Genomic DNA, 12,342 nt, shown 5'->3' with positions numbered 1-12,342 from the left:
TTTATAATCAATATTTAGATTGAGTAAATGGTCAGGAATAAGGAGGAAGAGAGAGAGAGCCAAGAGTGACCTAACAGTGAGACCCAACAGCGTTCATGTAACAAAAGTTTTTCTACTCTGGGGATACCTTAATTTTGTTTTTTGTTGTTCTTTTCCAGTTGGAAGACATCTAGTCTAACTTGTTTTGCATTTGAATTAATGTATAGCAAAGACAAGGACCACTTATGAAGGTAGTTCCTTTTATGAGGCCTAGCAACGTATCTGGCAAAAGTAAGCAAGCTTTTGAGTACACAAGGCTTTCTACAGATCAGAACACAAGCTGCAGAGTTCAAAGTTAAATGTAAGGTGGGACCATTGCTCAGAATTTAATTGGATATGTACCAGATCATCTCTAAGGAATAAAGCACTTGCAACTTTTGCAGCAGAGTGGATGTCAGGGACACGGAGGCAGAAAAAAGGATTATAAAATAGTTATCTCTAGAGGGAGAGGAGAGACAGGTCATTTACAGCCTATGGAAGGTGGAGATGTGTGAGAGAAAGGGAAACTGTCCCTACCATCAAAGCAATATCTGCACTGAGTCCACTGCTTTTGGTATTATATAGTGTTACAAATTTTAGTTTGATATATATGCACTCTAATCGCCCTCAGAAGCACAGGTCTTCTGCAGCTTGAGACTTCTGCCATAAAAAGACTCTCAAACCAGGTAGGACTTAGCTGCAGCACCTGATAAAATTGCCAAAACCAAATCATCTTAGTTTCTATTTATAACTTCCACACAAGGATGTGAACTGTAGTAGCTGAAAACTGGATGCATTTCTTCCACTTTTGCTGGACACCTGATTGAAAAATGTTTTCTTTTTCTTGAAAAGTATGCTTAGTTTAAAATTGATTGATTCTTGCTAGAAAAAATGTTTTTATTTGAGGATATTTGAGATTTTATTTGAAAAATAAATTTGAGTTTTGTTAATGTTATATACTCATACATGATTATTGAATTTCAATAGTGACATTCAAAAGAAAACTTCCGTAGATGTAATGCTTTTCCTTACCAGTTTACTTTCTACAACCTCTTTTATATTTCCCTGTCAATGGTGACAATATAAACTACAGACAAATACTGGTGCCATTAACACCATTTACTCAGTTGTGTCCAGAAGTCTCTTGAGACCTGGCACCTTCATACTAACAGGAGCATCTCCACAGGCTTTCAGCCTCCGTACTGATGTCTGAACTCTAGGCCAATATAGTCCGCTGACTATAGAGTTAGAGTTTTAACTCTTTCTGTTTGTGACCTCCCTACCAGTCAAGAACAATGGTCACCACCTTTTACATCTCCTAAAACGTGGGTTACAACTCAAGAAATTGATCCTTCCTTTTCATTTTGATCTGTCTTCATCCTGAATTCATTCTTTCTCCTTTCAAGCAATCAATGAAAACAGAGTTTTCATCTTTGTTTGATCTGCAAATACCTCATATAACTTTCATGAATGCTACAACCACAGGCAGAAGGTGTTGCTATTACCAGTATTTGTGCTTCTGATTTTCCCACTATGAGCTACCTGAAGTAAAACAATGAATAAGTGAAGACATTGAATCAACAAGAAGCATTCTGTTATATCTAAGTTGCTCATCTCTACAACACATGACAATAAAACTGGGTCTTTACACACCTTGTAAAAAGATGAGCTTGCAAAAGTAAACATTAAATGCAAGTTTGAGTTGCTCATGGGAGTTTTGCATTTCCATGGCTCTACTTTCATCCCGCAATTTCATGTGCAGCTGTCAAAATTGCTTTGTGTCTCATATACTTTATGCAATATACAGGATACAAAGCTTTCAAAGTCATCACTTTTTTCTCTAGCTAACAATAAGTGAGAGAGAAGTTAAATGGTCTCAGCTCAACACGAGATGAGAAGTGCAGAGTTCTGCCCCCAGTTCTGATTCCTTTTATACTTTCATGCTATTTCATGTCTTCATCAGTTTTCATATCTGTAAAATTGTGACAATATTAGGCAGCTAATGTTTGGGAAGAGAACGATGTGAGGATCAAGTGATGCCTTCTAGAACATTTGGAAGATAAATAATTAAAATCACATTAATTTTTACTTGAAAATATGCACAGTAAATGCTCAGCTGATGATTAAACAACACCTGGGAGAGGCCTGCTAGTAGGAAAGATGGGAGAATGGATGTTCAAAGTGAAGAGAAACATGTAGGGTAAGGTCAAGTAATCAAAAGCAATCAAGTTAAAAAAAATTACTGCTCCTTTCCAGCGAGGTGCAATAACAGATCACATGCATCTTACGATGTTGGAATGCTGAATAAAAGCAGGTAGCTTAGATCTTAGTGGATTCATTTCACTTCACATGTGCACAGCTGGTTCTGCATTTTAGCTAAGAAATCAGTTAATTCGGTAAGCCAGACTAACATGATCATGTGTGATTGTCTGATTACACCTTAAATTACCATCTAAAGCTCACTAAGGCCAACAGGAATTTCACCCTGGTGTCTGCAGACAGAGGTGGGTATACGAATTGCTCTGAGTTAACATGTGCTGAACAAGCTCATTGTTGTAACTACAGTTCCTGCCCTTTCAAATTAAAATTATCCAGAAATGAGCAACTGCGATGTCCTTCTCAAGAGAGTGAATTAACAGGTTACTCGTAGCAGTACCTGTAACTCTCATCTCCTTGAAGGCGGCACAGTACAAATGTCTAATGCAAATGATACAAGTCTCTTTCTAGAACTTTTGCTTCAGTTGTGAGCATAGAATCTGATAAGCTAGCAAATCCCTTGYGACAGTTTTAATGAAACATTATCATGATTCTCTTAATAGAAATCTTGCAGAAATATAATTAAGAAAAGATCAGATTAATCAGGGTGGAGGTATTGACAGAGACTTAGACTATTTTTTTTCTTTGAAGGTCAGTAGCATTTAAATTATGTACATGTATTTATTTTCCTTTAATTCTATCTTTTTTTCTTTCAAGTTAACTCAGTGCTTGTGAATAACACCAGATTGAGTGCCACAGCACTGGAAATTTGTTTGCCTCAGAACAGATTCTGCACAAGCAGTCCAAATTTCCTCCCTGGACTGCCCTGTCATCCAGACATCCACATGACAGATAAAAGAATGTAAAATCAGAGTGTGCACACAGAAAATGATGTCATTTTAAGCCTGAAAAAAGTGGTCCACATGAATTTCATTATATTAAAATCTACCTGCTAAAAAATGCATAAATGGGTATTGTGTTCGTATTTCAGATGCAGTGAACAAATTATTAACCACCAGAAAAGCGCTCCGTTCTGCTCACAGATACACAGCAGAGAACTGCTCTGCGTGCTGCTCACCAGCACTGTTTCTGCCTTCGTGTATGGGGAAATGTCTAAACATGATGAGAATTTCTTAGGAGCGAGTCAAACAAAAAATACCATTCTGTTACGTACACCCCATATTGCCAAAAGGCAGTGGTGGCTATAATGCTTTTCATGGGGTTGGGGTCGCAACAGAAAATTCTGTAGCAGACATATGTGTACATATATGTATGTCAGCATGTGTAATGCCATGGAGTTTTAAGAGAACAAAATCACACAAAACAAGACAGTATAGGTGAGTCATTGGCAAGATAATACTGACAAGCTGAGAATATTCAGTTGTTGCACCCTGGAAAAAAGAAAAAAAAGTGACTATTACTTTGAAAAGGACTTTGTAATGTTTTCCTATGTACCCCTTCTTGTGTTCAGCACAAGTCACCTCATGCTTGTCTGCAAGCTTGAGAAGAGCCAGCCAAAATCCCCACTAAGAGCTACTGTGCAGGTGTACAACACACAGGAAAGTTGTAATGTGTTTAAACGTTAGGAATATATGTATATATATGAACTACATATATACACACACTCAGAAATGCATGCATATACAAATGGAAATGTGCTACATGTATAATAACTAACACTTTTTGCCTTCTTTTATCTTGATAATGAGGAACCTAYATTGTTTTGCTCATATATTTTGTTCTCTTGAACCTTCAATTTGTTAAGCTGCTCCTGCATGTTACTATTAAAACAGAAAAATAAAGAAAGAGTTTAGCAAGGTTTATAAAGTTCTGGTGGCGTTGGACCTTACTGTCCCTGCATAAGAAAAATTAAAACTGCTACCTTGTTAGCGGTTTTAAACTGTGTTGGGACATGGCTCTGCCTGAGGATCAGACAACTGGGTATTTTTCTCACTATTCTGGGAGAACTAAGGCACAAAAAAGAATCAGAACTTTTTAATCTTAGCCTACACATATGCTATTTTATGGAACTTCACAGTACCAAGAAAACACACAAAGCACAGTAAAGTATGTACCTGCAGGTTTTCTCTGCAGAATCCCTCCAACTTGCAGAAATATGTCACATGTCAGCAGCATATTCCAACTTCGCATTTTAGCCTAGGTCTGATACCTGGATCTCTGCTAAAGGGGGCTACCTTTTGCTGGGTAACTTGTTAGATTTTTACAGCACTTCCATATTACATAGGCAGAGGATTTCCAAACCTTTGATTTAACGTTCAAGTTAAACGGTCAAGGTATATTAAGAGATTACTTTTTTTTTATTTTCAGCTTTAAATGTGTCAACATGAAGTACTATTTCAAGATATCTAACTGTGAGCTAGACTAAACCCCATCAGTTTCTAAACTATATTTTGATTTGCAACCTGACACTTCTTGAGATAGTCTTCTAAAAACAGACATAAAATGAATTGAGTGTGTTGGCCGATAACAGCTGACATTGCTGTAAATCTGTGTTCTCCTCCAGGTGGCTTCCAAAATTAACTACTCATCCCTAACTGTTTAGTGAAATTGTCAGCTGATTTAATAGATGCATTAAACTCCTATTTATAAATTACTGTGACATTGTTAGTGCCACAGTTCTATAATAAGCAATATAAATGCCAATGCACCTATCACTATATTGTGCCCTGCTATCATGGCTGGAAGAAGAAAACAGAAAAACTGTAATTCCAGGTCACATGAAATAACCTACACTTTGTAATACACTTCATATCTCTTTAAAATTTAACACAATAGTATTACAGAAAGAATTAGTTTGTACATATATTGTTGTAGAATAATGTTAAATTATCATAACAATAAAACAAAGGTATTTCTGCAATCAGTTAGGAACTTGATTCTATTTCATATCTTAAAAAAATTCAATGATTTTTTAAAAATCACATAAAATCTAAAGATATTGATTAGCCACCATTGGATGTATTTTGGTATGTTAAGGATGGCTATGAATTTATATTGGGCATTATTTCATCTTCGGGATTTAAAAGCACAATTTCTATGAAGTAAGAACTTCTTCCATTCAGTGCTCTGCCTTCTTTGAGTGCTTATGGAGGAGCAGAGGAATATTGCTAATATCCCCAACATCTTTTTTTTTCCTTTAAAGAGATAAGCAAAGAATGACTTATTCAAAAACTGGCAGGTTCTTTTTCAGGTAGGTTGAAAGAAATGGTTAATACAGATAAAATAAGCTATAATAAACATGAAATGGAAGCTGAGAAGGTAATAAACACAGTTTCAAAAAATGATTGTCTGGAATGCATTTCATGTTCTGGAAACAGATTTTCTGACTTAATGTTATAGATGTACTAACTACATATCCTAAATTATTTTGTGTTTCACCAGCCAGATCCCTCTGTATTTTATTTTATTTAGTAGGTAAAAGCATCATATTTTCTTGAAGTATACCATAAGTACTCAAGAAGCATCACTGTTATGTATACTACAGTGGAATTACATCTCTTTCCTCATATTTGAAAAAAAGGTCTTTTCAGCAACTTGAAATAATTTTTAAAAATACCTTCAGGTTTAAAAACATACCTGTGATGTGATAAGCTTTACTCTTAATGAAAATATCCTATTAATTACGAAGTTACTTCTTAATTAAAATGCATTGATAATAGGCAATTTTGTGTAAAAATAATACGGTTTTGGCAGCCTACAATTGACCCTAAACGCTTATCCAGCCTACAAAGGGATAAAGACTCATGAATTACAGTGGTGCAGTGATAGCGTCTCTGTCTTCTGAGGTAAAAAGCACAGCAGTCGTGTTGCCTGCACTACAGCCCTGCATGTGATTAGAGCCCTTGTTTGCATCCTTAGCTAGTGGTCAGAAGAAAGATATGTTAGAGAAAGTATCATTTGTAACACCTGGAAGTAACAAATATGCAATTTATCATGTTGTGATCTCCCTTTCTTCTTCAGACTGTAAAACAGACTCACCATACTATCGTTGTGATATAAACACACGGCTTTTCAGATCTTTTTGACTAATATGCTTTAGTGCTTAACACTAATGTCTGAATCTGTAATATCCAAGTACGTTGTGAGCCGGTTTGTCAAATCACCTAGCGAACCACCTACAGTTTTCTGCTGTTCTATTCATACATCCTCTACTTATAAGACTTTTTCTTGGAAGGGCAGGAAGGGAAATTAATTTTCTGTGAATTTTAGTTATATTTAGAAAAATTACTCCTTCCCAGCCTTTATACTAAAAACAAAGAGTTAAAATATGATGTTAAGGTAGAAACTGAAGCATGATGCCTCATTTTCATTGTACGTAAACCTGAACCCACCCTCTAGGGCAGCAGCATTTGGGGGCCCAGGAAACGAATCCTTGACCTCTTATTTTCATCTAGTAAGGGCCTCCACTCAAACCGAAAATTATACATAACATGCATTAATATATTATATACAGTGCTACCTTTTTTTTTCAGGTCTCATTATCAGCTTTCCTTTCTGAAAACTCTATTGCCTAAATTCATTCCCCCCACCACATACACACAGAAAGCAGGCTATCAAATTACTTATGCACTGCTAAAGAAATAGTGGCCACAAAATGAGAAAGAGAATTGTATACATTCTGTGCAAGTGTGGCTGTGCATATGTGTGCACTGAGAATAAAAGCTACAATGCATGAGTTTGAATTATAAAGCAATAAATCATATTAGGAATACATGAAAAAAGTCTGAACAATCAAAAAGAAAAGCAAATGATACCGAGGCATACAATAACAGAGCAAAAAGCAGTTATCTGTGTTGGCTGAAAACCAATTGGAGTAATCCTACTGATCACAGAAAGGACTGTGTGCATTCTGGGCTAAAAATTTCTGGGTTCAAGTCTTATCCTTGAAACTGGTCTGACATTTGCTGTTAAAAATAAAGTACAATATTACAGTAGATTCTATAAAAGTTAGTTGTTGTGCACCATTAACTTATTTCAGGACTTCCAATTATTTTTTTTTTAATTCCAAAACCAGGATAAGGAAATAAGATAAACATCATAATAATGCCTACAATAGCTACAGGAGAGGCTGGAAGGTGAGGGAGATGGACAGACAGAACTACTGTCTGTTGAAGAAGATTGGTCCCATCAGAAACATGCACATATTTATAGCACATTTTACTATTTTTCTGTGTCATTTCAACTTTTAAAGAAAGAGTGAAAAATTACCTTTCCCACATACTGAGGTTCGGAGCCCATGTACTCCTCCAGCACAAAAAACTGATTCCACACCCAGCCTCGCTTGACTCGCTGGGCAGATGATCTCCTCCCTGGCACTGGGACAACATTTTCTCTTGGCTCTGCTTCTAAAGTCTGCTGTGGTTGTGGATGCAGTGGCGTTAGGAGACCTCCATCAAACAGGACCCAGAGAAGCAAGGATAAGCAGTTCCTTGTAAGCATTGGCAACAGCTTCCCTACAGCAAGTAATAAAAACTCCAGCACTTAATGCAGAGCAGAGGAATCCAGGTTTGAGGTGTCTGTGGCCTCCACCACTTTGCTTCTGATTTTATTGCGGAAATGCTAATGCAGGCATTAATCCTTCTGATGACAAGGGTTTTGCCGCATTAAATTCCATCTAAAGGGACCTATAAAAGAGATTTACATAGCAACATCAAATTACATAAAATTACATTGAAGCGTTCATCAAAATTCTCACACCTAGTTAGTTTCTAGAGACAGACAGAAAAGATTAGGAATCAGAGTTTTAAAAATGATTACTATTTTGATTGTAGCACTAAGCTGCTCTAGAACATTGTCTGGTTATTATAGAAATAGCTCATTCTGGCTCTGCTCAGCATTACTTTTGTGACTCTCTGAAGACAAGAACACAGCCTTGCTGTATGACCCAGTTATCAAACAAAACTGTTACATGTCAGTGATGTCAAAAGTGTTTACTCTGGATTCACGCAGAAAATATAGGGGAAGAGATGAGACACTTTTCTACACTGCTCTCAAGAGCTGGAATGCTTTTCCAGAAAAGTGCCTTGGAAGAATCCCCTTTCTATGGCTGGACATGGATGAAGTTTATACTGAACCTTAGTCTCGGGAGAACAGATGTGTATGAATAAACTAAATATATGAATATGAATAAACTAAAAAATGGGAAATAATGCCCATACAGCTAAATACCACAAAGCTACCAACACACCATATGCAGTCTATGACTGGAATTCTCTTCTCAGGACAAGCCTCACCTCAAAATAATAGCTATGTTGCTCTTCAGGACTACCATAAAATAAATTAAAAAATGATGTCCTGATACAGAGAAAATGATGGAACTGCAGTCAGTGTAGAAAATGAAATAACACAGAAACCAGTAGGGTAAGACAATGATATTTATACTGAAAAATGTCAGGTACACAGATTAAAAATAAATCAGTGCTAACTAACTATAGGGCTGAGACAGAAATATCACATCATGGTGACAATTACAACTGTGGTGATCCTTGTAGCAGCCAAATGCCATCAGCAAAACAAAACGAAACAGGAAAAAAACAACCCTTAAAGGAATTGTTATACTACCATATTGCTCTATTTATACCAGTGTAGACCATTTTAATAGAAGGACAGTTGGACAAATACACTATGTTTTGTAGCCACAGTATAATTAACAGAGGTGCTTTCTTCTCATATTCAATAAAATGTAGCCTTAGCATAGCTGTCATCTGCACCTCTGCATCAAATTCAGTGATGATAAAAACCAGTGAAAATGAGCACTTATATAATCCAAAAATCCAGTGACCCAGCCCACACTAAAGACACTGTGCAGACTGCTCAGTCTACAGAGTGCATGCTGAAATGAATGGAGCTACTCTGGAAGTTAGAATTAGTCAATAAACGGAAACGCAACAGCTACGTTCATTTTTGGGTGGGCATTAGCAGGTACTGGGGCAACATGCAAAGACTTTTGTGTTAACTTTTCCCCACTACTCAAGCTACTGATGTTTCTTTAAACAGAGAGAATGGCTTTCATGAGGCTCCTAATGCTTAAACTGAGCCCTCAAATGTTCAGGAGGCCCAGGACATTTATTTGATGAACAGACTTTCCCTTTCATGTTTCTTCTTCATTATGGGGTGGACAATCAGCAGTCTGTATGTTGCACTACTTTGAAGCAAAGAGGATCGAAGGTGTTTTTTGACAACCAACATTTCTATAAATCATAGTTCTATTCTAACAAATTTGTGGATTGAAGACTTGAGAATAAATTAATAATTCTGTTTCATTAAGACTTACAACCTAGGAATGAAGTGCAAGTCTACACTATGGTTTACTGTTTGTCAGGTACAAAAAATACTGCTTCTAGGATTTAAGATAGATGCATCTTACATTAAAAAAAAAAAGCAATATATATCACTACGCAATTCACCACATTGTTAAGGCCATATCGTGCCATTGATTTTTAAGCAGAAGTCTCCACCAAATCAATAACGGGTTCTGCTTAAAAATCAGTTACACAATATGGACCTCAGTAAAAAAGACATGGTAAATTACCTTACCATATATATTTTCTCACTGCAAACACTGCCAAAGGTTATATTTTCCTTATGAATAATATTATTATGATCCATAACAATAAATAGCATAGAAATTTCTATTTGTTAGCTACTTGCTGAAGTATCTAAATGGAAAGGATTTATAACTGGGAAGCTGGAAAACCTAACAAGTTTTGAGGAAGAAAAAAAAAGCAACTGGAAAAATAACTGCAGTTTCTATTCTAAATATAGAACAAGCTTTCCCATTCTGATTAGAAAGGCTATGTTTGGATCTTAATAAAAAAGAAGAGAATAGAGATGTGGTGAAAATATATCCAGTGAAGGTGACCTACCTTAACAAAGGATTAAAGCTTGCTATCTGAGGGAGGGAAGGAATCCTATCTGCTCACGATCCTTTTAAAAAAGAAAAAATCCTAATTTACACTCAACGCATTGCAATTTTTTGCCATCTAGAGCAAAATATTCCTAGGTACAATACATATTTCACAGATCCCATTTGCATTATCATTTGTATTCTTTGGATTTTATTCTAGCAAAGAACCACACTGCTGACCTACACTCACACAGGACCATACCATGTTGCAGAACCACACTCAGTATCAGTATACGTGGAATGTATTTCTGTTAACAACTTTATTTATTTAACAGTTCACATTATTTTTTGTGCTTCCCTCTTCAATGCATTCACCAGCACATCACATTAGGTTCAGATTGTGTTCCTCCATAATTCAGTTCCAAGACTTCCAACCTCCTGAGCCTCTCTTGACCCACTGTTGCAGGATGTGTGCCCAGTTCTTAATGGCAAAATCACAGTAGCCATGCAACATAGCAAAAAAGAATTCTAAGTACCCTTTTGAACTGGCTAGGCATGGATGGGAGTTAGAAATAAGCAACGTAAAAAAGTGGTGGGATGGTCTGCCCTGCTTCACGGACCTCAAAATCATGCAGTATTCAACTGAACTGCTATACCACAGCTCTTTGCTGAGGAAGCTCTGTACATTACAGTTCTCCCAGCAGATCTCAGCCTCTGGCCATGTCTGTCAGTCAAGGAGCTTTTAAAATGTTATACAGCACCAAAAGTAATGTGAAGAGACTGAAGGACTTCAGTGAAAGGGGAACAATTCCCCTTTGGCTGGAAGGCTAGTAACCAAGTGCAAAATACATAGCACTTTAACCCCTTCTCTGCTGGTCTCTCGGATTTCCAAATTCATGTTGCAGAATGAGGAAAGGGTGATGCTAACACTGCTTCATACTTAAAACTTCAAGATGCTGATGAACAGGAGGGTCAGAGAAAAAGGGGAGGCTAGCAGGTATTGCTGTACGGGATAGCAACACAGATGTCCTCAACTGCTGCAAAAGAGTTCACTGTGAAGATTTTCTTTTTCTTTTAATTTAAAGCTTGTCAGTGTGAAGGCCAGTTATTGAGAACACGCTCAGTTCCCATTTTAGCTTTCTGCTACATAAAACTTGAGCAGTAGGAGGCTGAGGCAGAGGGTCTCCTGCCTCCTCTCCTTCCCCAACAATTCAGTCCCTGCTTTGGAGGAAGCCTGGTAGAAGTGGCCTGATACATTATATTTAATAATGCACTTGGAACTTGCATAACAGTTCAAAGGCTAAGACTAGTATTTGCCTTAGTGTGTGTTTAAGGGTTTACATTTTCCTTTTAAGCTATGTGTTATGCTTCCAGCCAGGAAGCCAGACCTATTTTGGAGTTTTTACATTGTCATTGTTCATTAGACATTTAAATCTAGCAACCTTATATACCTTTGCCTGGAAAACTGTTATGAGAGCTAGGAGATAAGGATTTAGAAATCCAATCAGAACAGGTAGCCATCAGGTAGGTTACATATTCCCTACAAAAGTTTTAGGAATTATTTCCTCTGATGTTCACAAACATATATTTAGCTAGTAAGAGTTGTACACAGATACACACTCTTAATGCATCTCTTTCCCATACAATATGAAAGTACAGAATGCCAGATTTTTCTTAGATCTTGCTTCCTTTCAAGATTAGTCATTTCTTCAGTCTACCTCATATGGATTTAAGCGCCATTATTGGGGACCAAACCCATAAAGAGAACTACAGAGGGAGAGCCTTTATACAAAATCCCCAAAATGAGTTTAGCCACATGGACTGTTTTATACACTGAAGTTTTACATGTTTTCCATTTATTCATTTCCCCAGTTTGAAAAACAAGATCAAAGTGACCCAGCAGCATGCACAGATAATCTCTTAAAACATGATAATTAAGAAATGTTGGTTCTATTTACTCTGCCCCAAAGACTGCAGGTTTAGTAGTTCATAAAATGCAAAAGAGGAATTAAATATCATTATTAATATTATTTATTGAGAGTAACAAAATACAGCAGAAACAGTGCTCCTGCAAGAATTTCGTCACTGACCTGAATTATACTGCCAGTCCGCAAAACAAACTGAGCAAATTAATTTTGTAGGAATAGCAAAACTGATGCATACCATTGCTACTGCAAGAGCTTTTAATTAGAGAGCCATGG

General features: G+C 36.7%; 1 protein-coding gene across 2 annotated transcripts in view; it reads right to left on the bottom strand.

Annotated features, from left to right (window-relative positions):
• Nucleotides 1-7,734, bottom strand: part of CDH12 (cadherin 12) — a 164,203-nt gene extending 156,469 nt beyond the window's left edge. For both annotated transcript variants that reach the window (XM_026087798.1, XM_026087799.1), the window contains exon 1: nucleotides 7,504-7,734. In XM_026087798.1, the coding sequence (XP_025943583.1) occupies nucleotides 7,504-7,734 (231 nt within the window). The remainder of the gene's footprint in view (nucleotides 1-7,503) is intronic.
• Nucleotides 7,735-12,342: the final 4,608 nt, after the last annotated feature.

Source organism: Apteryx rowi, unplaced genomic scaffold (assembly GCF_003343035.1).
Source record: "Apteryx rowi isolate R43461 unplaced genomic scaffold, aptRow1 scaffold_733, whole genome shotgun sequence".
In the NCBI taxonomy this organism is placed as follows: Eukaryota; Metazoa; Chordata; class Aves; order Apterygiformes; family Apterygidae; genus Apteryx; species Apteryx rowi.
This window is presented reverse-complemented; position numbering and strand designations above follow the sequence as displayed.